Source organism: Hordeum vulgare, chromosome 3H (assembly GCF_904849725.1).
Source record: "Hordeum vulgare subsp. vulgare chromosome 3H, MorexV3_pseudomolecules_assembly, whole genome shotgun sequence".
In the NCBI taxonomy this organism is placed as follows: Eukaryota; Viridiplantae; Streptophyta; class Magnoliopsida; order Poales; family Poaceae; genus Hordeum; species Hordeum vulgare.
The window spans coordinates 308,897,554-308,922,017 of record NC_058520.1 but is presented as its reverse complement, the minus strand read 5'-3'; the positions used below and the strand labels follow the sequence as shown (position 1 = coordinate 308,922,017).

Here is a 24,464-nt window from a genome sequence, read left to right as displayed (position 1 = left end):
TCAGTAAGCATCACGAAATGCCTATGAACTATTCACTGGTCATTGAACCATTTGATGTCTGGGGCTTTGATTATATGGGACCTTTCCCGAGTTCCAATGGGTACACTCACATCTTAGTTGCTGTGGATTATGTCACTAAGTGGGTAGATGCTATCCCCACTAAGAATGCTGATCACCACACCTCTATTAAGATGCTTAAAGAAGTCATTTTCCCAAGATTCGGAGTCCCTAGATATCTGATGACTGATGGCGGTTCACACTTCATTCATGGTGTTTTCCGCAAGATGCTCGCTAAGTACGATGTCAACCATAGAGTTGCATATCCTTATCATCCTCAGTCTAGTGGTCAAGTGGAGTTGAGTAATAGGGAGATCAAATTGATCTTACAAAAGACCGTCAATAGATCTCGAAAGAATTGGTCTAGCAAACTTGACGATGCACTATGGGCTTATAAGACTACTTATAAGAATCACATGGGCATGTCACCGTATAAAATGGTTTACGGTAAGGCCTGTCATTTACCTCTTGCGCTGGAACACAAAGCTTATTGGGCAATCAAAGAGCTCAACTTTGATTTCAAACTTGCCGGTGAGAAGCGGTTGTTTGATATCAGCTCATTAGATGAATGGAGGGCCCAGGCCTATGAGAATGCCAAGTTGTTCAAGGAAAAGGTTAAGATATGGCATGATAAAAGAATACAAAAATGAGAGTTCAATGTAGGTGACTATGTCCTACTATATAATTCTCGTTTGAGATTCTTCGCAGGCAAGCTTCTTTCTTAATGGGAAGGTCCCTACGTTGTCGAGGAAGTATATCGTTCCGGTGCCATCAAAATCAATAACACGGAAGGCAATTTTTCTAGAGTGGTAAACGGGCAAAGAATCAAGCATTATATCTCTGGTACTCCCATAAATGTTGAGACCAATATCATCAATATCATAACTCCAGAGGAGTACATAAGGGATGTTTATCAGCCTGTTTCAGACCCTGAAAACCAAGAGGTATCTGTTTCGGTAAGTAATTGGACTCCGAAACTTTTCCAATAGGAAATTTTCTCCGTTTTGGAATTTATGGAAAATTAGAAAAATAAAAAGCAGTCCGGAGAGCGCACGAGGCTGCCACAAGCTTGGTTGCCGCGGCCTCCCCCCTGGCCGCGGCAACAGGGCTTGTGGGCAGGTCGTGTGCCTCCCGGACTCCATTTTCCTGCGGAGTACTCCTTCTGGTCCAGAAAAAATCATTATATAGGGTTTTGATCTCCGTATCGCGCAGTTTTCGTGTGTTTTCGTTTCGAGCCTGTTGTCTGCCGCAGATTTAGGTCAAGATGACTTCTCAAGATTCACAAGAAGAGATCTATGTGGCCGATGATCGTGCTAACTCCAGGATTAATGGGGACTTGGAGCCTTATGGCTGGACTACTGACGAGGAAGAGGACTATGAGCCCAAGGGGAAGGAACAAACGAGTTCCGATGACGAGGAGGCTCCTCTACCCCAACCTGGACGCACTCACGTGGAGTTCAAGAAGTCAAGCCTCCCTGACCAAAGGAAGAAGCCTAAGACCTTGTTTATCCCTTCTCGTTTCTTGCAGAGAGTAAGCAGAAACTTTGTCATAGAGTGTTGACGCTTGAGGAGGAAAATGACGATCTGAGGGAGCAGAACTTTTTGCTCAAGTGGAAATTAGACAAGCTCAAGACTACTTCAACAACACCACCACCATCACCACCAAAGGAAGACAACTAAGCATTGGTATGGGCAATCCCCTTGGCTTTTGCCAAGCTTGGGGGAGTTTCCCTGGTATCATGTCACCTTTATATCTTTTGCTTTTACCTTTGTTTTAGTTCTTTCCTTTTCAGTTTTTATTTCTTCTCTTAGTGTAATAAGTCTTTAGTGTTTAGTTTGAGTCTTTTTCCTTGTGTCTCCCCCGATGTATTCAAGCTTGCGAGCTATATAATAAAGAGTATCTTAGTCAAGGGCTTTGTTTTGTGCCATGATCAAAAGTATGAGAGGAACGATAGCATGAAAGATCATGAGATGATCTTATGGGAAGTGATAGCTTCACATATAACAAGTATGATGATTGAAACTTGTTGAGAGTAGACCAACATAGACCTCGGTCATTGTTGCAATTAATAAGAAGTAATAAGGAAAGAGAGGTTCACATATAAATATATCATCTTAGACACTTTCTATAATTGTGAGCACTCACCAAACTATTACATGCCTAGAAGTAGATGTTGGACAAGGAAGACAACATAATGAATTGTGTTTACTTGGTTCCAAACAATGTTATATGATTAGAGATCCCTTAGCATGTGACGATTGCTTCCACCTCATATTAGCCAAAACTCCTGCACCAAGTAGAGATACTACTTGTGCATCCATAAACCTTCAACCCAGTTTTGCCATGAGTGTCCACCATACCTACCTATGGATTGAATAAGATCCCTCAAGTAAGTTGTCATCGGTGCAAGCAATAAAAATTGTTCTCTAATATGTATGATCTATTAGTGCGTGGAACAGAAGCTTTGTACGAACCTGTGATGAGGAAGACATAAAAGCGACAGACTGCATAATAAAGTTCATTATCACAGGAGGCAATATAAAGTGACGTTCCTCCGCACTAAGAGGACACACATCCAAACCTCAAAAGCGCATGACAACCTCTGCTTCCCTCTGCGAAGGGCCTATCTTGTTCCTTTACTTTTCCCCTTGTAAGAGTCATGGTGATCTTCACCAATTCCTTATTTAGCCTTTTTTCTTGATGAACGTCATATGCATGGGAAAGATCTATATTCATTTATCAACTTGGAGTTGAGTACTTATGCTTTATTATTGTTGACTTTACCCTTGAGGTAAATGGTTGGGAGGCAAAATTATAACCCCCTATCTTTCTCAGTATCCAATTGAAACTTTGATATCATGAGTACCACGTGAGTTATAACAATTGTGGAAAACAAAGAGATGATTGAGTATGTGGATTTGCCTTACAAGCTCTCATTTGACTCTTTCTGATAATATGATAAATTGCAATTGCTTCAATGACTATGGACTGTTGTTGGCCACTTCTCGGTAAGGTTTTTGTTTCATACTTTGCTTTGTGAAGGAATTGTTACTTTCCCATAAGAATCTCTATGATGTATTGTTGTTCTATGTGTGATCATGATGCCCTCATGTCCGTATTTTGTTTTATCGACACCTTCATCCCTAAACATGTGGACATGTTTTGGGTCTTAGTTTTCGCTTGAGGACAAGCGAGGTCTAAGCTTGGGGGAGTTGATACGTCCATTTTGCATCATGCTTTCATGTTGATATTTATCGCTTTATGGATTGTTATTATACTTTGTGGAACCTTACTTATGCCTTTTCTATCTTATTTTGCAAGGTTTATTTGAAGAGGGAGAATACCGGCAGGTGGAATTCTGGACTGGTAAAGGAGCAAGTCTGAGTGCTCTATTCTGCGCAACTCCAAATGTCCTGAAAATCAACGTGGATTTTTTTGGATTTTATAAAAAATATTGGGCGAAAGAAGTGTCAGAGGGGAGCAACCAGGGGCCCACAAGCCTGGTTGTCGCGGCCTACCCCACTGGCCGCGGCAACAGGGCTTATGGGCACCCTGGCGGCCCACTGGCCCCCCTCTTTTGCTATATGAAGGGTTTCGTTCCAGAAAAAAATCATTCGGGGGCTTTTTCGTGGTTTCGCCGTCGCCACGAGGCGGAACTTGAGCAGATCCAATCTAGAGCTCCGACAGGACGATCCTGCCGGGGAAACTTCCCTCCCGGAGGGGGAAATCGTCACCTTCGTCATCACCAACACTCCTCTCGTCGGAGGGGAGGCATCTTCATCAACATCTTCATCAGCACCATCTCTTCTCCAATCCCTAGTTCATCTCTTGTAACCAATCTTCGTCTCGCGACTCCGATTGGTACTTTTAAGGTTGCTAGTAGTGTTGATTACTATTTGTAGTTGATGCTAGTTGGATTACTTGGTGGAAGAGTTTATGTTCAGATCCTTGATGCTATTCATTACACCTCTGATCATGATTACGATTATGCTTTGTGAGTAGTCACTTTTGTTCCTAAGGACATGGGATAAGTCATGCTAATAATAGTCATGTGAGTTTGGTATTCGTTCGGTATTTTGATATGTTGTATGTTGTTTTTTCCTCTAGTGGTGTTATGTGAACGTCGACTACATAACACTTCACCATATTTGGGCCTAGAGGAAGGCATTGGGGAGTAGTAAGTAGATGATGGGTTGCTGGAGTGACAGAAGCTTAAACCCAGTCTATGCGTTGCTTCGTAAGGGGCTGATTTGGATCTACTAGTTTAATGCTATGGTTAGACGTTGTCTTAATTCTTCTTTCATAGTTGTGGATGCTTGCGAGAGGGGTTAATCATAAGTGGGATGCTTGTCCAAGTAAGGGCAGTACCCAAGCGCCGGTCCACCCACATATCAAGCTATCAAAGTAACGAACGCGAATCATATGAACATGATGAAACTAGCATGACAGAAATTCCCGTGTGTCCTCGGGAGCGTTTTTCCTCTTATAAGACTTTGTTCAGGCTTGTCCCTTGCTACAAAAGGGATTGGGCCACTTGCTGCACCGTTGCTACTACTTGTTACTTGTTACTTTTTGCTTGCTACGTTTCACCTCACTACACCATCACTTGTTACCGCTACTTTCAGTGCTTGCAGTTATTACCTTGCTGAAAACCTTTTATCAGAGCCTTCTCCTCCTCGTTGGGTTCGACACTCTTACTTATCGAAAGGACTACGATTGATCCCCTATACTTGTGGGTCATCAACCCCCGATGCCTGTCGACCTAGGGTTGCGCCCGTCGATTTTCCTGGTGTCGAGGACACCGCTGTCGTGTGATGTGCGGTGAGAAGGAGCATCTCCTGGTGGATCTTGGTAGTTGGGAGGCACTGGGAGGAGGAGCGCCATGGAGCCGGTGGTTCTACAGCCTAACTCCATCACCGATTCACTGATTTGCAGGTTATAGGAGACTGTTTTCTCATGGGCTCTTTTTCTAGGTTACATAAGGAAGGAAATAGTTTTTATGCCTATTGTTATTCACGAACGGGAAATATGATCAATGGGTACTATGGTCTGATGCAGGTTCGAATGGTCTCATGTAGGTTCGGAAGTTTTTTGCAAAGGTGGTTTGATATGTTCACTTCTACAAATGCAGAAACAACAGTTGTTTAAACTTGAAAGACAACATTTTTCCCAGTCTTAAATATTTTTTGTTCTAAAGCTTTTTCTTTTCCTTAATTTACAAGATTCACTAAAAACAACACAAGGAAAATCTGGCGTATTACAACGTCTCCATTGATGTTTTGCTTGATCATAATCTCGTCCATGAACGATAATCATCCTCAATCAACAAAGTTTGCTTGTGGGTCAATGCATTGTGTTTTCTAACTCACACAATATAAAGAGTTAGACAAGAAGGTTTCTAGGTCTCTATTATATATTATTGATGGAATGTTCATTACATATCATTGATATACCCTGATTTAGAGGGCAACTAAGTGATGTAAATTATGTCTGGTTATGTGCACATCTTCCTTCTGCACAGCTCATATTATTTAATTTTTCGTCCACATGGTCACACAATAGATCTTATATTCCGGTCTTTAGTATTTTTTGCCAGTCACCACTTTAGGTGCGTAAGGTGGAAGGATTTGCCAAAATGAATGTGGGGGAGTATTTTGAATCCAAATATAAGAAAGCAAATGTGTTTTCAGTTTATAGTTCTATGCCATAATTCACACGTGGTTTAAAAGGATATAATGAAATGGCATTTGGTTGTTACAGATTACATTGAAAATATTAATTGTGTATCATAATGTTAAGAAGTCATTCTGTTGTTACAAGCCAACGGTTTTTCTAGGATTGGTGACCATGGTATGATAATGGTAAAAACTTGGCCAGTTGGCCATAATCGATGTTAATTTAAGTACAGTTGTGAGAATGTTAGTGTTGTTGTGTAGGATGTAGAACCCTTTCCTGCTCCTGGTTCTGGATTGTGGTTGTTCAAGGAGGTGTCAGTTAAGGAGAAGGAGAAAAACTGACGGTAGTATGCACACAAAGAAGGGAATGCTTTCATCAGGTGGCACTTAGAAACCTTGCCTCTTGAGATCTTTGATTTTGTTAGTATATGCCCCATCTTTGAGACAAATAGAGTACTCTCAACATTTTTGTTCAAACACTGATTTTTTATGAAACAACTAATGTGGTCCAAAATAGTTAGTTCGTCATCTTTCAATTGCATCCCTTCTATACTCTCAGCTTATCTGTGTTGAACCCTCCATTGTACATCGACATTGTTAACTTTGAAACCACATAGTTTAATTCTTATTCATGAGTCAGTGGAGGACTCCAACAATTGATTTCATGGTCCTTAGCTACACTTCTGATTTGTGATGTTCACTTGAGCAGAGCAACCTGGTTGTAACATATATAACTAAAGTGCACATGTAGATGACGTCTCCATCACTGATGTTTACCTTTTTCTTTAGTCCAAACGTATTCCATCCGATGATCCAAAATCACCTAAACATTACAATGTCTTCTCTAACAGCTCCAATATTCAGGAAATGCTTTTGCGACCATTCCTCTGTCTGGTCAAAGACGTAGACGCCGCCGCTGCCATTCCTCGCATAGCTGAAGACGCAGAAGCCGCTGTCGTTGTTCCTCTATGCTACTGTGATGCAAACGATGCAACCTCTGCCATTGACAACCGTTGCAGCACATCGTGTGAACGCCCCAGGGAGGCATGGTGGTAGGGGTTGCACCATGTATGTATGTAACTGATCTCTCTATAAAGCTGCTCTCTGTATTTTAATCTCTCCCTGGCCCTATACTCAATGCATATATTCATCTATATATAGTGTTATTTTGTTTGATTTTTTTATGGGTTAACACTAACATTTGTTCAAATCCTATCTAGGTTGAATCATTGAAAGGGAGCACACAGAGCTGCAGAGGCAACAACTCCAACCAATCAGTAGGGTGTTGTGTTTTCAGTATTCCTAAAATAAGTGAAGTAGTGGTGTGATTAACACTAACATTGATGGATCAATGTTATTGAGTAAATCATCATACTCTATTAAGCAAGATTCCATTTATTTTCAGCAGAAGCATGAATATTGAATGCCTAAAACATTGATGTATGGGTGGGTGCACCCGCAAAACCTTGCTGAAACTTTTCATGCCCCTGAAGAGTGAAGCTTTTAAGCTTTTGCAAGATGCCTGCTTGAAGAAAAACTCTCTTCAACCTGGTACAACCATTGGAATCTATGTTTGCAGAGAACAAGATGTTCATGGCAAGATGTGTTGATTTAGACGGGCCACGGTCCTAAGAGATAATCAAACATTGGCTAAAGCCGCAGCTTCAGGTGACCTCCTTTCCAATCCAATACAAGGCAGTAGCATATTCAGTTTGATCTCGCAGATTTGTTGGAGGCTTATAACCTGGTTGCTCTGCGCAGTATATTCATTTGAACACCCAGGATGTGAGTATATTCCCATGATTTTTGTTACATGAATTAGTGTTTAATGTATACCTTGCCCCTTTTTATCCGTACTTAAGTTTTCAAGGTTTGTAATCAACACTACTTTTCTTATCTAGAGATTTTTCAAGGTTTGAAATCAACAATGAGTGTTTAATGTATCCCCTGCCTCCTTTAGAGAATATCTAAGATACGAAAAGTAATGTTGATTTCAAACCTGCATATGCATCCCGCTGTTCACCTTGCACGACATTGACATTTTTTCAAGGATGTGAGTAGATCACTAATTTTCAACGACGTGGAGGGTGAGCGGTAGGATGCAAGTGCATCAGGTCCTTCGATCTCTTGGCTGGGTTCAAGTGAGTGTTGACTTCTTATAGATAGATACATACATGTGCTTTGATCTGTTTTTAATATGAACTCGATCTTGGTGGCTGTTTCAAATCTTTAAAATCCTAAAAGCAACATTAGCCTGGCCCGGATGTGCATCTTCTTAATCTCCGAGGCACACAAAATTGGCATCTTTAAGGTTTATGCTTCCCCGTAGTATATAATTAATCCTTTCATAGATTTATGTGCGCCCTTACATACCATAACTTCTATGCAGTGTAAATATTACTTTGATCAAGGTATTGGAGTTCAAAGCATGAATTGTATGGCTAATGCAATCACTACTTCATGGACTTAATTTGATTATCACTAACTCCATGCCAACCAACTCCGATCGGATGCCATATCGGCGCCCTAGGCTTTACATTCTCGTAATCCAAATCCCCATCTGCCTCCTCAGTTTCGAGTCATTATTTTGGCACTATAAAGGTTTATAATAAGCTCCCCTTGTAATGATATCTCAAGTATATCTTCAAAGTAGATAAATTGCACTCCCTCCTTTGTTCTAAGTAACTTTGTCCGTTGTGGGGCTTTGGTATGTCAAACTCTTTCCAGGAATCACAAAGACATTGCACCTAAAGTGGACCAACGTTGTGGTGAATGACATGAATACAGGGAGTAGTGTCACCAATGGATTCTTCTATGAGCTATGGGTTGCCAAGGCTACAATAGTAACTATAATTAAGCTAAAATTAATATTATTTGTAACAGTTGTATATTTCAAGTCATATACATCATGGTTATAGAAAGAGAAAGAGCATTTTCATGTAGATGTCTGAAACTTCAAATATGGTGTGAAAACCAAGTGTGTGGCATAATTTAAGATTTCCTTGTATGGATAGAAGATTCACTTGTTTCACGACTCTAAAAAGTTTTTTTTGGTTTTCAGGTTTTTAACTTCCGTTAAATTTGGGTCAATCAATGCTTAGCCAAATTAGCTTGTAAAATTAGAGATCAGTTGATTTGATAATCGTTACCTGGCTGGCAATCCCTAACAAGTGAACTTAATACTGCTTGCATGATGCCTAATGCCTTTAGATCATGCTTATATCGTTGTATCATTGTAGCGAAAGTACAAGCATCAGATTACTTACGCATGAAATGGTTCTAGAAACCAAAATCATGTTCTAAATTATAGCAGCTATGTTCCTTTTGTTGTAGGTCATAAGGCCTTCAAATCCTACTTGTATCACTACATCATTGTAGCAAAAGTACAAGCAGTAGATCACTTAGGAAATGGTTCGCGAAGTGAAAAGCCTGTTGTAAATTATGACAATTCTATGTCTTTATTTTGTAATGCCTAATGCCTTCAGACCCTATTTGAATCATAGTAAAAATGTAGCGGAAGTAGAATTATCGGGTCACTAGGCCATGAAAATGTTCATCATTGTGTTACATGTACCTCATTGTACTATTTTGCAACACTTGAATGCTTAAAATACATATATATTTATTGTAACGTTTGAATGGTAATAGGAAGGGGATATGGGAACAAATAAACCTGAAAGTGAATGTAACTAATTATGTTTGCAAACAAAAAGATTCCATCAAAATTTGATCTCTACAAATTATTGCACATGCACGATTGCGACACAAGTAACTACATGTGAATTGACATTATAATATGTATATATTTCAATTTTAAATTCTATTAAGACGTGCAATGCACGTGCATGTTAGCTGGGGAACTCGCTTCGTCAACCAAGCCGCTCTTTCATTATTGTCTGAAAGAAGTCATGTACTGTCCCGTGGCGATGAAGATGAAGATATACGTATTTCATATGTCTACAATAGTTGTAACCCATCCGAATGTTTCATATGTCTACAATAGTTGTAACCGACATGAATGTCGTTGAAGTTGCAAAGCTATCAAGGCCGTCGCCCCGGCGTTCACTGCTCCAACATGCCTTGCGCACTTAACCGGCATCGTTTATGAGATCGTCGTTATGACAATGTCACTGCAGGTGCGTTGCACGTGCATGCTAACTAGTAAGCATTAAGAAGACAAATGATTTTTCTAAACTGACATGGCTTTTCCACAAGCACGTTTTTTGTGGTCAACAGCTAGATTCCCACCCACCTCTACAACCAAACCCCTCTACTCCTTGACGAAAAAGAAAAGAAAAAGAAAAAGAAAACCACTCTACTGCCACTGCAACCAAATCAACGTGTACCAAAGCGTCTCGAAACAAAAGACTACTCAAAGAGGGCAGAGAAAAAAGGAGGAAGTAAAAAAGCAGCCAGAATCCTCCCAAACCAAGCTCAAGGTTTGTTTCAGTCTTGCCCACGTCACTCGTGCGCGTTTCGCCTGGTTGATAGCCCAAACCGAAGCAGAACATCACGACGGAATTCATTTACTCCGTACTAGCGTTGGCCATGGCCGCTGGCGCTTCGCCCCTCCTGCTGTTGCGCGTCGCCCTCGTCCTCATCGCCGCCGCCGCGGCCTGGGCGGCGGCGCTGGACGACCCGGCGGGGCTTCTGCGACGGGCCAAGGAGGCGGAGTTCTTGGACTGGATGGTGGGGGTGCGGCGGCGGATCCACGAGAACCCTGAGCTCGGCTACGAGGAGTTTGCCACCAGTGAACTCGTCCGGCGCGAGCTCGATGCCATGGGGATCCCGTACAGGCACCCCTTCGCGCTCACCGGCGTCGTCGCCACCGTCGGCACAGGCGGCCCGCCCTTCGTCGCGCTTCGGGCCGACATGGACGCGCTCCCTATGCAGGTTTTTTTTTTTTTTTTTTTTTTTTTTGAGATAAGGTTGTTTCTTCTGCTTTACTGTTCGGATTGTATCCAACTTTTATGTTTGTATTGGGCCGTCGCGTTTTAGCTTTGCTGCGTCCGGTAGTTGAAAATTTCTTGGTTCAGCTGCCGAACCATTTCTATATTGCGACTGCGGAATTTCAGGATTTCTTCAGCGCCACTTGTTAACTTTGGAGGGGAATTGTTCTTGTTGACGCTCTATATATTAGCAGAGTAAGATTGTAAAATAATAAGGGAGCTGCTAGGCGTCGACCGGTGGATCCGTAGCAAATATCCACCACCCCAATAGCCGTCCGATTACGCGCGCAGCCGTCCGATCTACCAGTTGGATCGCCTCTTCCGGTCAAATACAACCTGAAACAATAGCCCAGTTGCAGAAACAATCGCTTTGTTGCGAAATAACTTTTGATCCATTAATTCTTAAAACAACGGTTGAGTTGCAGAAACAATTGCTTTGTTGCAGAATTTTTTCTTCGTCTTTGTGCAGCATAGGTACTGTTGGGTAAGAATTTTTTGCAACAAAGGTCATGTTGCAGAAAACTTTTGCAACATATGTCAGCTTGCATAATTTTTTCCTTCATCTTTCTGCAACAAAGGTACCGTTGCGGAAGAAATTGTTGCAACATAGGTGCTTTTGCAACTGTCTTCAAGGGATCCAGATTCAGATCCTACAACATAGGAGGTGCTGCGGTGCGCAAACTGCAACAAGCGCTAAGTTGCATAAATACAAGCTAGGTGAGCCTACATAAGACAAGCGTTGCATGAGCAAGAGGCGTCTGCCCTCAAGGGATACAGATTCAGATCCTGCAACATAGGACGTGTTGCGGTACGCAATCCGCAACAAGCGTTAAGTTGCAGAATGACAAACTACATAAGCTCAAATAGGACACGCGTCGCACAGACAAGACGATGGAAGGCTGCGTGCGATCCGCCGGCTGAAGCACAACGTTTTCCAAATAATAATACTCAAAATCTCCTAATAAACGAACCCTGATGGACCGATGACTTAAGTAGACCTCTCAGCACTGGTGTGTGAGATGTCATAATTCAAAATTGGAGGATAGAGAATCGTATCCCAAATTTTTGGCTGGATAACTGTTTGATATTGACCGCGGGGAAATGCAATATAATGCTTGTCAGTTCTCAGTACAATTAAACTTCTGAGTCTGGACAGATGGCAAACACTACTTTTCTTATTAAAAAGAGGGGCATACACTAGCCTAGTCATAGCTAGTTCCCTAGACTTTTGACCAGGATCATACAAGAGTAGGTTTATGCTTATTGTGGGAATGAAACATGTGATTAGCCTGTATGCACGTATATAATAGCAAAGCTAAGCTTCAAGCTTGTCTTGTGTGGCGATGAGACAATTATGCCATACTGTTACACAAGTAGTAGATAATAATTTTGGGAGCAATTATTGTATGCATTTTCTTGAAAAGGATAGTATAATTGTTATTCCTAGTTACTGGACATTTCTTGTGTTTATTTGAATTATTTTTTGGTGCTAATTTAAGCATTATAAGCATCCTATGCCTGCACTGAAGTATGATTAGGCTGTATTTGGCTATCACTTTATCTATTTCAAGGATCATGTTACTTATGATACCCTCATGTGTATTCTTCAGGAAAGTGTGGAATGGGAACATAAGAGCAAAGTGCCTGGGAAGATGCATGGATGTGGCCATGATGCACATGTTGCTATGCTGTTGGGTTCTGCTAAGATTCTTCAGGAGCACCGTGATGAGTTGAAGGTTAGTAAAGAGGCTCTTTCTGGATTGTAAAACGTTGTAATTTTCTCATTTTACAATGAAAAGCCGCAAGAAGATTTGAATTTTCTCTTTTAACGCTGAAAGGGTGCTTGAAGGTTGACAGTTAACTATAGGTCAATCATTTTGTTGTTGCTTTGAGTTTAAGAGGTAGTAGTAACCTTGCAAATAAATAAATAAATGAAAATATAATCATAAGATCAGTATATCTTAACACTCCACGTGATTTATTCTCATACTTCCCCTTCTTTCATTTCTTGTACAAATCATCTGTTTACTGGGTTAGAACTTTGACGGAACTAAATTGTACCAATTCAATGTTCATGTCATAAGAGTGGCGATATATTACTTTTGGTGTTATATATGAACTTTCATGGTTCAGAAACTACCTGATTCTCTATGCCGGCTATGGTAAATGAGGTTTTTGTTTGATTAAAATGTAGGCGATAAAATTTTGGTATTTCCTATGTCCACTCCACCACCGATGTTTCCTGAACTATTTGGAGATTGTGCCAAAGGGCAAGTGCAATGATTTTTGTTTCTTTTTCCTCAACACTTCCTTCTCAAGAGATGCACAATGTTGGTGATTCACTGTTTTATATTTCAAATCAACCTTCACATTAGCAGTTCTATGAATATCTTGTGACACTACATAGAAAATGCGCATGTGTATTCTGTTCTCCAATAATTGGTCATGCAACCTTTTTCAGACATCATACAGTTAGTCAAAGGATAGTTTGGTCCCCGCTTCCCCTCATATCAGTTATGTACAAACTGAACCATGTGGCTGCCTATATATCAATTATGTCAAGATTTCATAATCCTTGGCCGAAAACAATTTCCTATCTTGCACACATCAAATTTTATTTACCTGCAAAATTTGATGTTACAAACATCTTGTTGTTTGTTTACTGTAGGGTACTGTAGTCCTTCTTTTCCAACCAGCTGAGGAAGGTGGTGGTGGAGCCAAGAAAATGGTAGAAGCCGGAGCTGTGGAAAACATAGAGGTCATGTTTGGGATTCATGTAGCTGACACTGTGCCTATTGGTGTGCTGGCATCCAGACCTGGGCCTATAATGGCGGGGAGTGGATTTTTTGAGGCAGTAATAAGTGGAAAGGGAGGGCATGCTGCACTTCCTCATCACACTATTGATCCAATACTAGCTGCATCCAATGTTATTGTTAGCCTTCAGCAACTTGTTTCCCGAGAAGCTGACCCCTTGGACTCACAGGTGTTATTCAATCCTTGAGCTACTTGATTTATTTAATGGCTGCTACATTTTTATAGGACATACATAGTCTTTTTTTGATCATGGCTATGTGATTTAGATAGCTCATTTTGTGGAGTTTGCGTAGATCATTTTGACCCATTTCTTGATACTCAAAACTTGTCAGGATTCTGAGCTCATACCTGTTAAAATAATTATTTGTTCTGATTTACTGCAGGCTAACTAATCACATCCTAACATGGAAGCTGTCTACTCCTAATAATACCCAGAGTTATGATCGTAACTACCAAAATTTCTCAATCATCTAGTATCTGAATTCATAAGTTTTTTTTACGTACACTACTGAACTTTCTATCTAGCATTATGATTTCATAGATGAAATGATTTTCTGCACACTACAGTCCTGTAATACATCGTCGTTTGTCTTTATAAAATGGCCCCCTTTCATGTTTCATACGCTCTTCCAGTCGGCTGCCTTTAGGCTATAGATATTTGTTATATGCTAAGTGGTGACTGTCCTAGTCATTCCTTTAGCATGGCCATATTGTTTTGGGGTCCCACTCTCCCGTGGCGATTCCTGTGTACCTCAACATCTCATTACCCTCCTTTTTGTTGGCTTTGTTCTGCAGGTAGTAACAGTTGGAAAGTTTCAAGGTGGTGGAGCCTTCAATGTTATCCCTGATTCTGTGACAATAGGCGGTACCTTCCGAGCCTTTTTGAAGGAGAGTTTTAATCAATTGAAGCAGCGAATTGAAGAGGTAACAACATTATAACTTGGGAGTTGTGTGTTGTTTATCCGGCATTAAGTTCTGAATGATTTGCTCTTGAAAAGATGATTTTGTAGGAGACCTCGATTGTGTTGTTTAGCCCATGTGTTGGTAGGAGACTTTGATAGATTTTGTTGAAAGATTACTTCAAACATGTTACAATACATCAACGCCTCTAAATAATAGGAAGTCCTGATAATTGAAGAGGGGTGTTAGCATTAAATTTTGCAAATAGACTTTATTACAGTGTTGAAAATTGACATCTCTATAAGAGTCAAGATGAACAAAAAGAATCAAGGAATATCGTTTAATTCATATCTGATGGTTGGTATAGTTGGAGGTGAAGAGGCTGCCGCTGTCAATTGTACTATTTATATAGAATTAAAATAATTTGAGAATACATTTGTACAAAGTGTCACAGCGGCTTGGCCTGTAGCTGCCTTTGTCAATTTCGCACTATAAACAAGGGTAATCACAACCAAGTGAGCTGGTGGTGAATGTGTTGCCTGATTATTATATATATACAGTATTTTCCTTAAATAATGAACGTTGCAGTGTTGCACCATTTGGGTTTTCTAGAAAGGAAGTGCTTCGTGCTGCTTATTTTATCATGGATGGTCAAAGCTGAGATCGCTAAAGAAAGATATACACACTAAAGGATCTGTAATTTCGTTTGTTTAACTTGAAAGTTTTTTTTTTTTTTTTTGTCTCAGGTCATAGTCACACAGGCATCTGTCCAGCGCTGCAGCGCAGTTGTGGACTTCCTTGACAAAGATCGGCCGTTCTTCCCTCCAACAATCAACAACCCTGAGCTTCACGATTTCTTTGTGAAGGTGGGTAGCGAAATGGTTGGCCCCAACAAGGTGAGAGAGAAGCAGCCACTGATGGGTGCGGAGGACTTCTCCTTCTACACGGAGGTCGTTCCCAAGACATACTACTACTTCGTGGGGATGCTGAACGAGACTCGTGGACCGCAGGCGCCTCATCACTCACCCTACTTCACCATCAACGAGGATACACTGCCCTACGGTGCGGCCATGCAAGCATCGTTGGCTGCTCGCTATCTGCTTGAGCACCAGCTCGTTACCGCTGCTAAGGTGGTGGAACCACGGGACGAGCTGTAGATGGTGTCCATGTTGAATGAAACGGCGGAGGGACGTGCACAGCAACTGTTGATTAAAAAGAGGGAAAACAAAAAAAAAGGTAAGGCCCTGGGCCAAATGAAGCTGACTTGTTCGAGGAGGACCTCTGTATCGCCGGGTGATTATGCAACTGTCTGTACATGGTTTCCTGATTTCAGTGCATTACAAGCGAGCAGATGACCTTGTGAAAACACTGTGCGCATGTGATTCTGTGGTAGGTCTCGTTTGTTTTCGTATCTGCACTTAGCCGAGTACGTGTAATCTTTGAGTGCAGTCGTGGATAATGCATGTACGTCGTGCAAACAGAATAAATTGGGAAGCAGACACACCTCTTTGTCCTGTTTAGAGTGGGGAAAGATATGAATTTGTAGCATGGTTCCATCTTTTAATGGCGCAAAAATAATTTACAGGCACGGTCGAAAATATTTATTCCATATATATAAGTTGGATGCCTTCATAGGTAAATCTTCGGGTCCCAATATCAAAAATAGACAATGGAGCTCCCCCTCCCAGCTCTCCGTGATGACCCGTGAGGGTGCCGGCGGTCGCGCCAGGGTGCCGGCGGTCGCGCCACCCCCCTGCTGGCCCGCCCGCTATCTCCTCTTTCATGCCACTCCTGCCCCGGTCGCTGGGTTGCGCTTCTGGTAAGTCTGCCGTCGTCGACTGCGGGGTCCTAGGCAAATCTGGTGTCCCAATCGCCCTGGCGTCGCCGCGGGGACTCCGCGATCGATTTGGAGGTTGTCCCCGAATCACCTCTCGACCCGCGGGCGGTCGGATTGGCCCCCTCCCCCTTGCTGCCATTGATGGCCCGGATTCGGACCGTTCCATGCCTGGATCTGACATTAACTGCGGGGTTGGTGTCGACATTAACTCCTCCGTGTCGGGCGCCTGCACTAGCCCATCCCCCCAACGGCCTGCACTTCAATGTCGGCGACTAGCGCGGGGCACGAGAAGGATGTGACCGCTGCGTGGCAGTTGGTCAAATCGCGGCGAGGTCCGCGTCGCCCGGCTTTGCCTGGCTAGGCATTGAAGAAGCCATCCCTCCCATGGTGGCTTAAAAGGGTGCTGTAGTCGCTGCCTAGCGCTTGGACATCGCGCCTCCTCCTGTCGCGAGCCGCTGCGTTGCTCCCGTTGCCTTCGGAACGCCACCGACACCGTGGCTACAAGAACAAGTGGCGCCCTCTGAGCTCGTTGGCGTGCTTCGCCTTCGTCCCCCCGCCGCCGCTTCCTCGACCCTCGCATGCATCGACTCAACCCTCGGTCCCTGCCTTCACCCTGGGACGGGGCTGGCTTCTTCCTTCTCCTACTCCGACGACCCTGCCCCAGGCCATCACCGACAAGCCTGCCATGCCGCAGCTGGGAGACGCGGCCAGTCTGCCTGATGTGGACTTCGTGGTCGTCCCGGCCACGTCGAAGATGCACGCAGATTCGTCCCTGCTCTCCACCAACGTCGCAGTGGCCTGGTTCAAGGATGGACGGAAGGACGTGCCCCTGCCACGAGGTGGCCATGACGTTCGCCACCACCTTCAGCTGTCGGAAGGCGGACGTCAGCATCGTTCGCCACCTCTCCGAGCACTTCTTCGTCAGGTTCATGTACCAACTTAACTGCGCTGATGCAGTTAACCGTGAGGACTTCCGCATCGCCAATTCCAAGCTTTTCGTCCCCGCGTGGAGACTCGAGGCGCATGCGTACAATGAAGACATGATCGTCACGTCCCGTTGTACATCAAGGGGATTCCCGTCCATGGATGGAACGAGTATGTCGCCGCGTTTGTCATCGGCCGCAAGTGATCCCTCGACTACATCGAGCCGATGGCATTGCATCACGAGGACACATGCTTTCTGTCGCTTTGGGCATGGACGTCCGACCCCAATGCCATCCCAAAGGTGAAGTGGCTGACGCTGCCTGCTCGTGGTCACTGTTGCCGTGGCCGCCGCAGTCTGGGCCACCGCGTGTTGTTGCACCTGGACCTGCTCGAGGACCACTCCAAGGCATGTGACGACGACGACCCCCCTCCGAATGTCGAGGAGTTCATGTGGTTCCCTGTGAGGTCAATGGGACGACTCACTGTGCCGGCCGACGCGGTGACCAACCAAGTGAGGGTCGCCGCTCGGAGCGGCGCAATGAGGACGACGACCGTGGGGGTCATCGCGGCAGGGATGGACCACGCTTAAAGGACAGCTGGAATGACCACCTTCGACGTTCGTTGTCGCGGGGAGCACGTGACCGTCAGTGACAGGATGACAACGGGCGCACCCAGGACGCTGTGGTGACAGTGGTCGGAGGCGCAACGGTGCTGGGCTGATGTCGTGGCTTCGGCCGCTGCGTCTATGCCTTCGTCCACGCCTGCGGCTAAGTGTGTCGCTACCCCTGGTACTGCTCGGGTCGGGTTCCAACAGCAGCAACGGGGCATGCGCGCTTGAGATGTTGTCGGTGTGCGGCCGCAGCCTGGCTCGACACGGTTCGCGTGGTGTTGCGCGCTGACACTCGCTGGAGAGCCTGACTCCACCTGCGTAGCTGCCTCTCTCCCCCATGTTGGTGCTGCCAGGGCTGCCCCTTTCTAGGAGGGACATGGAGAGGAACGCCATGTCCGCCTTGCTAGGCCTTTCCCCAACGATGGAGGGGCTATTGTCGCCCATGACCTTGCTTCTCCCACTGTCCCCGATGCGCCCCCGGGTTTCGAGGCTTCGCCACCCCCTCTGTTCACCTTCCACGGCCGCTAAGGCACACACCCTCTTTGTTTGGCTGCAGGGGCAGCTGCGAACCTGCAGCTGGCGGGCGTCGGCCTGGCGGTGATCTTTGAGGACATGCAGGTGCCACTGCTGCCCTCCCCTGCTCCTTCACTGCCCCGTACCGCGGGGAGCACTGCAAGACTATCGCAGGCATCGATGTCGTCCGGCCTGGCGCAGGGCTTTCTCTCCAGCAGACCAGTGCTAGGCTCACATTTTCTCACAAGTCAAGGGTGGTGCCCGCTTCGGCGGCTAACGCGGCGGAGTTCCTCGTCTGCCGTAGCCTGGGGATCGTCAAGGATGGTGAAGAAGCCACGACCAAGGCGTTGGATGCCTTTGCGAAGCGCTTCAAGGACCATCTACCCAATGAAGTGCTCTCCGCCATGCGTAAGTTGTTCAAGGTCGACAACGCGCACACCACTACAGTTGAAGACGCCTTCATTTAGCATGTAGGCGAGGGAGCCATGGACGTCGAGAGGATGGAGGATGCGGCCGTTGTCATCCAGGGCTCCATCTCGGCCTTGCTATCTATCTGATCAAGTGTGTATGGTCCGTTCTCATGTTAGAAAAACCTATCAATGTCCTATGTTGGAACGTCCGAGGGATAAACTGTCCGGACCGTCGAGCTACTATGAACGCCACCGTCGCTGCATCATGCTACCACATTGTATGTCTTCAGGAGACTAAGCTTGTCACAGTAGACTCCTTCACAGCTACGTTCCTTGGCGGTTATAGGCTGCCCAATTTTGCACAAAGGCCTGCAGACGGCACTAGAGGAGGCATCGTTCTGCTCTAGGACGATCATCTGGTCGAGATGTCGCACATCACCACCACTAACTTTGTCTCTCCGTGTTAGTCCATATTCGAGGCACCAAAGTGCAATACAAGCTCACCATGGTCTATGGCCCCACCAATGCACCACACAAAGACGCTTTCTATGCAGAGCTTCTTAGCCACAAGCCACAACACGACATGCCTTGGCTGGCGGCTGGCGACTTCAAGCGAATCTACCATGCCAGAGACAAGAATAAAATACATGTTAACCGAAGCAGAATTAATCGGTTCTGGGTGACGCTAGAAAGCTGTGAGCTTAAAGAGATCCACCTGCAAAATAGAAGATTCACGTGGAGTATCGAGAGAGACAATCCGACTTTGTGGAAGCTCGACTCGTTCTTGTGCAGTGCTGAGTGGGATACCACCTTTAGCACTCACCTACTAGATGCTCTCTCTTCCTCGCTCTCTGATCACTGCCAGCTACTGCTTGCGGACAATAAAGGCTCAGGACGACCAAAAATTTCAAATTCGAAACCTTGTGGACATCTATGACTGGTTTTATGGAGGTGGTGAACTAGGCATGGAATGAGACTATCGCGCACACAGAACGCTATCAAATCTTCTTCCACAAACTGAAGAAGGTAGCGACACGGCTTTTTTGCATGGAGCACGGGCTTATTCTCCAAGGCAAGGTACACCTCCATGCGGCCTTGCTGGTGTTCCTATGCCTCGACATCACTCAGGAGAACCGCCTACTTTCCAGCGAGGAACGCGACCTCAGGACACACCTGAAAAGAAGAGTCATTAGCCCGGCTATGCTTGAGAGAGCACGAAAGAATCAAAGTGCAAGGATTGCAAACCTTAGGAATGGGGACGCCAACACCAAGTTCTTTCACCATCATATCAATTCTAGGCGGCAGATGAACCATATATACATGATCAAGAACGACCAAGGCTGGATCAGTGAGCATGACGACAAGGAGAAGCTCATCCTGGACAACTTCTCCAACGTGATGAAAAAGGGGGCAACACGTGCTAAGGATTTCAATTAGGAAGAACTGATCGTCGAGATGCTTGACTTGCATGGGCTCGATGCAACCATCTCGGAAGAGGAGATCTGCAAGGCAATAAATGATCTTTCGAGCGACAAGGCACCAGGTCTTGATGGCTTCACCGACATTTTCTTTAAGAAATGCTGGGAGATTATCAAACTCGACATGATGAGGGTCATTCGTCAGTTTGACACCCTGCACACACCCGACCTTTGTTGGCTCAACTCCGCCAATGTGGTGTTGCTGCCCAAGAAAGAGGGTGCTGAGGGGATTGGCGACTACATGCTAATTAGCCTTATCCACACCGTCTCCAAAATCATTGCATCGCGACTTGCTCCACACATGAAAAACTGATATCCAATGCCCAAAGCACTTTTATCAAAAGGAGAAGCATTCACGAAAACTTCATGTGTGTGCGAAACATGGTAGGAAGGTTGAACAAATGCAAGACCCGAGCCCTCCCATTCAAGCTGGACATTTGCAAAGCATTCAACTCTTGTCAAATGGGAATACATTCTCGACCTCCTTCGACGGAGGGGTTTCCCGCCCAAATTTCGGGATTGGGTTGTGGCTCTACTTTCCACTTCTTCTTCGAGGATCCTTATCAATGATGTGATGGGCTGGCCCATCAAGCACGGGTGCGGTCTTAGGCAAGCCCCCCCTCTCCCCACTCCTCTTTGACATTGCCATTGATGTCCTGCAACATCTTCTCGATCTTGCAATAAGAAAGGGAATGCTTCGCAAGGTTCAAGGAAGAGGGGTTATGGTCCGCACCTCACTGTATGCGGATGATGCTACTGTCTGCATGGCCCCTCTCAAAAGGGATATCGATTATCTCTCGGCCATCTTGCGCGGTTTCGGGAGGTCACCGGACTATGCACCAACTTTCACAAGAGCTCAGTTGTTCCCATCAGATGCAATCAGCTAAACCTCGAGTGAATTCTGTAGAGCCTTCCGACAAAGAGGACGACCTTCCCCGTTAGATACCCAGGTGTCCCTCTGCCGGTCAGGAAGCTGAAGACTGTGGACTTCCAGTTACTCGAGGATAAGGTTGCGAGCAAGCTGCTGACATATGAGGGCCAGAACATCACCACCATTGGGCGCATGACACATGTTAAGTCAGTTATTTCATCACTTTTTGTCTACTTCGGCACCTCATTGGTCATTCCGCCTGCCATAAGACACAACATCAACAAGCTAGAGGGGCATTCCTTTGATCGGGGTTGGACAAGACGACGGGGCCCAAGTGCAAGGTAAACTGTAACATTGTCTGCCGCCCGCTGGAATAGAGATTCGTTGGTGTGTTAAACACAAACAAATTCACGCCGGCCGTGCGGTTGAGGTGGCCTTGGTTCGAGTGGACCGCTCCACACAAGTTGTGGGTTGGTTTTGGGAAACCCGTGTGATGATAAAGATCTGGATTTCTTCTGCGCGTCAACGACGATCACGGTGGGTAACGACGGCAAGACGCCATTCTGGGACTCGCCTTGGCTGCATGGGTGCAAGCCTAGAGATCTGGCACCGCTCATCTTCATGGCCTCCACCAGGAAGAACTGGAAGGTGTGCGTGGCCCTAAATGGCAACCCGTGGATTCTCAATATCAAAACCACCACCGTTATCTCCATCGAGTACATCTGTTCTTTCCTCACCCTTTGGACGATGTTAAATGACTTCCACCTTGATGACCTCGCTGAAGATACCATTGTTTGGAAGCACACAAAGGGGGGACACTACTCCACAGCCTATGCCTACAAGGCCCAATTCCTTGTCTCGGTCTTCTCCCCCATGGAGAATATGATTTGGAGGGTCTGGGCGCCACCGAAGGCCAAGTTCTTCATGTGATTGGCTATCTAAGATCGTATTTGGACTGCTGATAGCCTGGAGAAAAGGGGCTGGCCAAATTGTGGACTCTCCACCCTTTGCAAGCATGAGAAAGAAAGTGGACCACATCTACTCTTCAAATGTCTTTACACGCTGAGCCTTTAGAGCTTGGTCAGGGAGAAATATGGGCTCCATCACCTTGACACCTTAACTTGGCATCTCAAGGATTCAGTGCTGAACTGGTGGGTTGGCAGGACCGGCTCAGGGGTCCCCAATAGGAAGGCAATACCTTCTCTCGTCATGCTTGTCTCATGGATGGTGTGGAACAACAAAAATTCTCAGGTCTTCTATCACATGAGCGCTCCACCGTCCGTCCTTTTAAACACCATTGATCAAGAGGCAAACCTCTGGATCACCGCAGGGGCAAAGAATCTAGGCACCTTTGTTACGCACGAGTAATTCCGCATATCGTGTATGAGTGCACCATTTGTAACAACAATTCTCCTCTCTTAATTAATATATGGGGCAAATCTTTGGCCTCCCTTTCAAAAAATATTAATATTTATTCCAGTAACAAGAAAAAAAATAAATGGTTGGAACAAGGGTTTGAGCACCATAAGTCTAGTTATAGTTATTACTAGCGTTCCATCTCCATGGCCACGGGTTCTTCCTTCAGAGCTGGACACGTGTCGCCGTGGCTTGAAAGCATCAACCTGATGTGGTAGATGGAGAACGATCGGAGGCTGTGCGTGAGTCTCCACCCCGATCGGCAGGCAGGTCGCTGATACGTCTCCAATGTATCTATAATTTTTTATTGTTCCATGCTCTTATATTATCATTCTTGGATGTTTTGCAATCATTTTATAGCAATTTTATATCATTTTTTGGGACTAACCTATTGACATAGTGCCCAGTGCCACTTGTTGCTTTTATGCTTGTTTTTTTACTTCAGAGAAAATCAATATGAAACGGAGTCCAAATGTCACGAAACATTTTGGAGATTTTTTTCTGCCTAGAAGACATCCAGAGGACCAAGGAAGCCAACTAAAGGAGGTCCAAGCTAACCACTAGGCACCAGGGCGCGCCTGCCCCCTCGCGTGGCCTAGTACCTAGTGGGCACCTCGTGGCCCATCTTGGCGTGATTCCAACGCAAAAAATTCCTATAAATAGAGAAACCTCCAGAAATAACCCTAGATCGAAAGTTTCGCCACCGCAAGCCTGTGTAGCCGCGAAAAACAAACCAGGAGCCCGTTCTGGCACCCTGCCGGAGGGGGAGATCATCCCCGGAGGCCATATTCATCATCCCTATGGACACCATGATGAGGAGGGAGTAGCCCACCCTCGGGGCTGAGGGTTTGCACCAGTAGCTATGTATTTAATCTCTCTATGTCTCTCTCTCGTGTTCTTGAGATGTCATGATCTTGATATATCACATGCCTTGTTAATATAGTTGGATCATATGGTGTTTGTCCCATGCTATTCTTGCGATGAATTGACTCTTTAACTTTAAGATCTCGTTATGTTGGATTGGATATCCAGGTTTGAGAGCACATGATGTATGTCTTGCATGCGGATACCCGTAGTGACATTGGGGTTCTCAAGCGATTCACTTGATATATGTTTTGGCACTCAACTCGCGGATTCCCAAGGTGACATTTGGGTAATCTATGCATAGGGGGTCATGCACGTTTTCATACTATGTTCTCCGATAGAAATCTTGGGGTTCTCCTTGAAGTTCTTTGTGTTGGATTGAATATGAAGAATCTGAAATTGTTTGATGCATCTCGTATAATTAGCCCACGGATACATGAGGTGACATTCGAGTATCTAGGTGACATTAGGGTTGATTGATATGTATCACTCGTGTTATTTTAGTATGAAATCTTAAATAGATCGATCGGAAAGGATAACTTGTTATTCTAGTACGAACTCTTAGAAAGATTGATCGGAAAGAATAACTTTGAGGTCGTTTCGTACCCTACAAACAATTTCTTCTTATGTTCTCCACTAGATAGGAACTTTGGATTGATTCTTTGTCGCACGTTGAGAGATTGTTGTGTGATCCAATTATAGTAGCATTGTTGAGTGATTGCACTAGCGAAAGTACGGATCCTAGGCCTCATTAGCATTGTAGTACAATTTATGCTCACTTTTTTACTTTCTACCTTGCTATTTTTATTATTCCTATTACAAAAATCAATATCTACTATCATTACTACACTTGTATCACCATCTCTTCACCGAACTAGTACACCTATACAATTTACCATTGTATTTGGTCTGTTGGGGACACAAGAGACTTTTTATTATTTGGTTGCACGGTTGTTTGAGAGAGACCATCTTCATCCTACGCCTCACACGGATTGATAAAACTTAGGTCATCCACTTGAGGGAAATTTTCTACTATCCAAAAAGACTCTGCGCTTGGAGGCCCAACACGAGTCTACAAGAACAAGTTGTGTAGTAGACATCAAGCTCTTTTCTAGCGTCATCGCGGAGGAGGTGAGTGCTTGAAG

The 24,464-nt window shown here is 44.8% G+C and overlaps 1 protein-coding gene and 1 pseudogene across 1 annotated transcript; both read left to right on the top strand.

The window, feature by feature from the left end:
• Positions 1-10,130: 10,130 nt before the first annotated feature.
• Positions 10,131-15,916, top strand: LOC123443709 (IAA-amino acid hydrolase ILR1-like 1). The gene is made up of 5 exons (XM_045120209.1): positions 10,131-10,626; positions 12,293-12,418; positions 13,351-13,665; positions 14,292-14,420; positions 15,143-15,916. Exons 1-5 carry the CDS (start codon positions 10,282-10,284, stop codon positions 15,551-15,553), a joined length of 1,326 nt encoding a protein of 441 aa, XP_044976144.1. The 5' UTR covers positions 10,131-10,281; the 3' UTR covers positions 15,554-15,916.
• A 1,190-nt stretch (positions 15,917-17,106) lies between these two features.
• LOC123441720 lies at positions 17,107-17,746 on the top strand (annotated as a pseudogene).
• Positions 17,747-24,464: the final 6,718 nt, after the last annotated feature.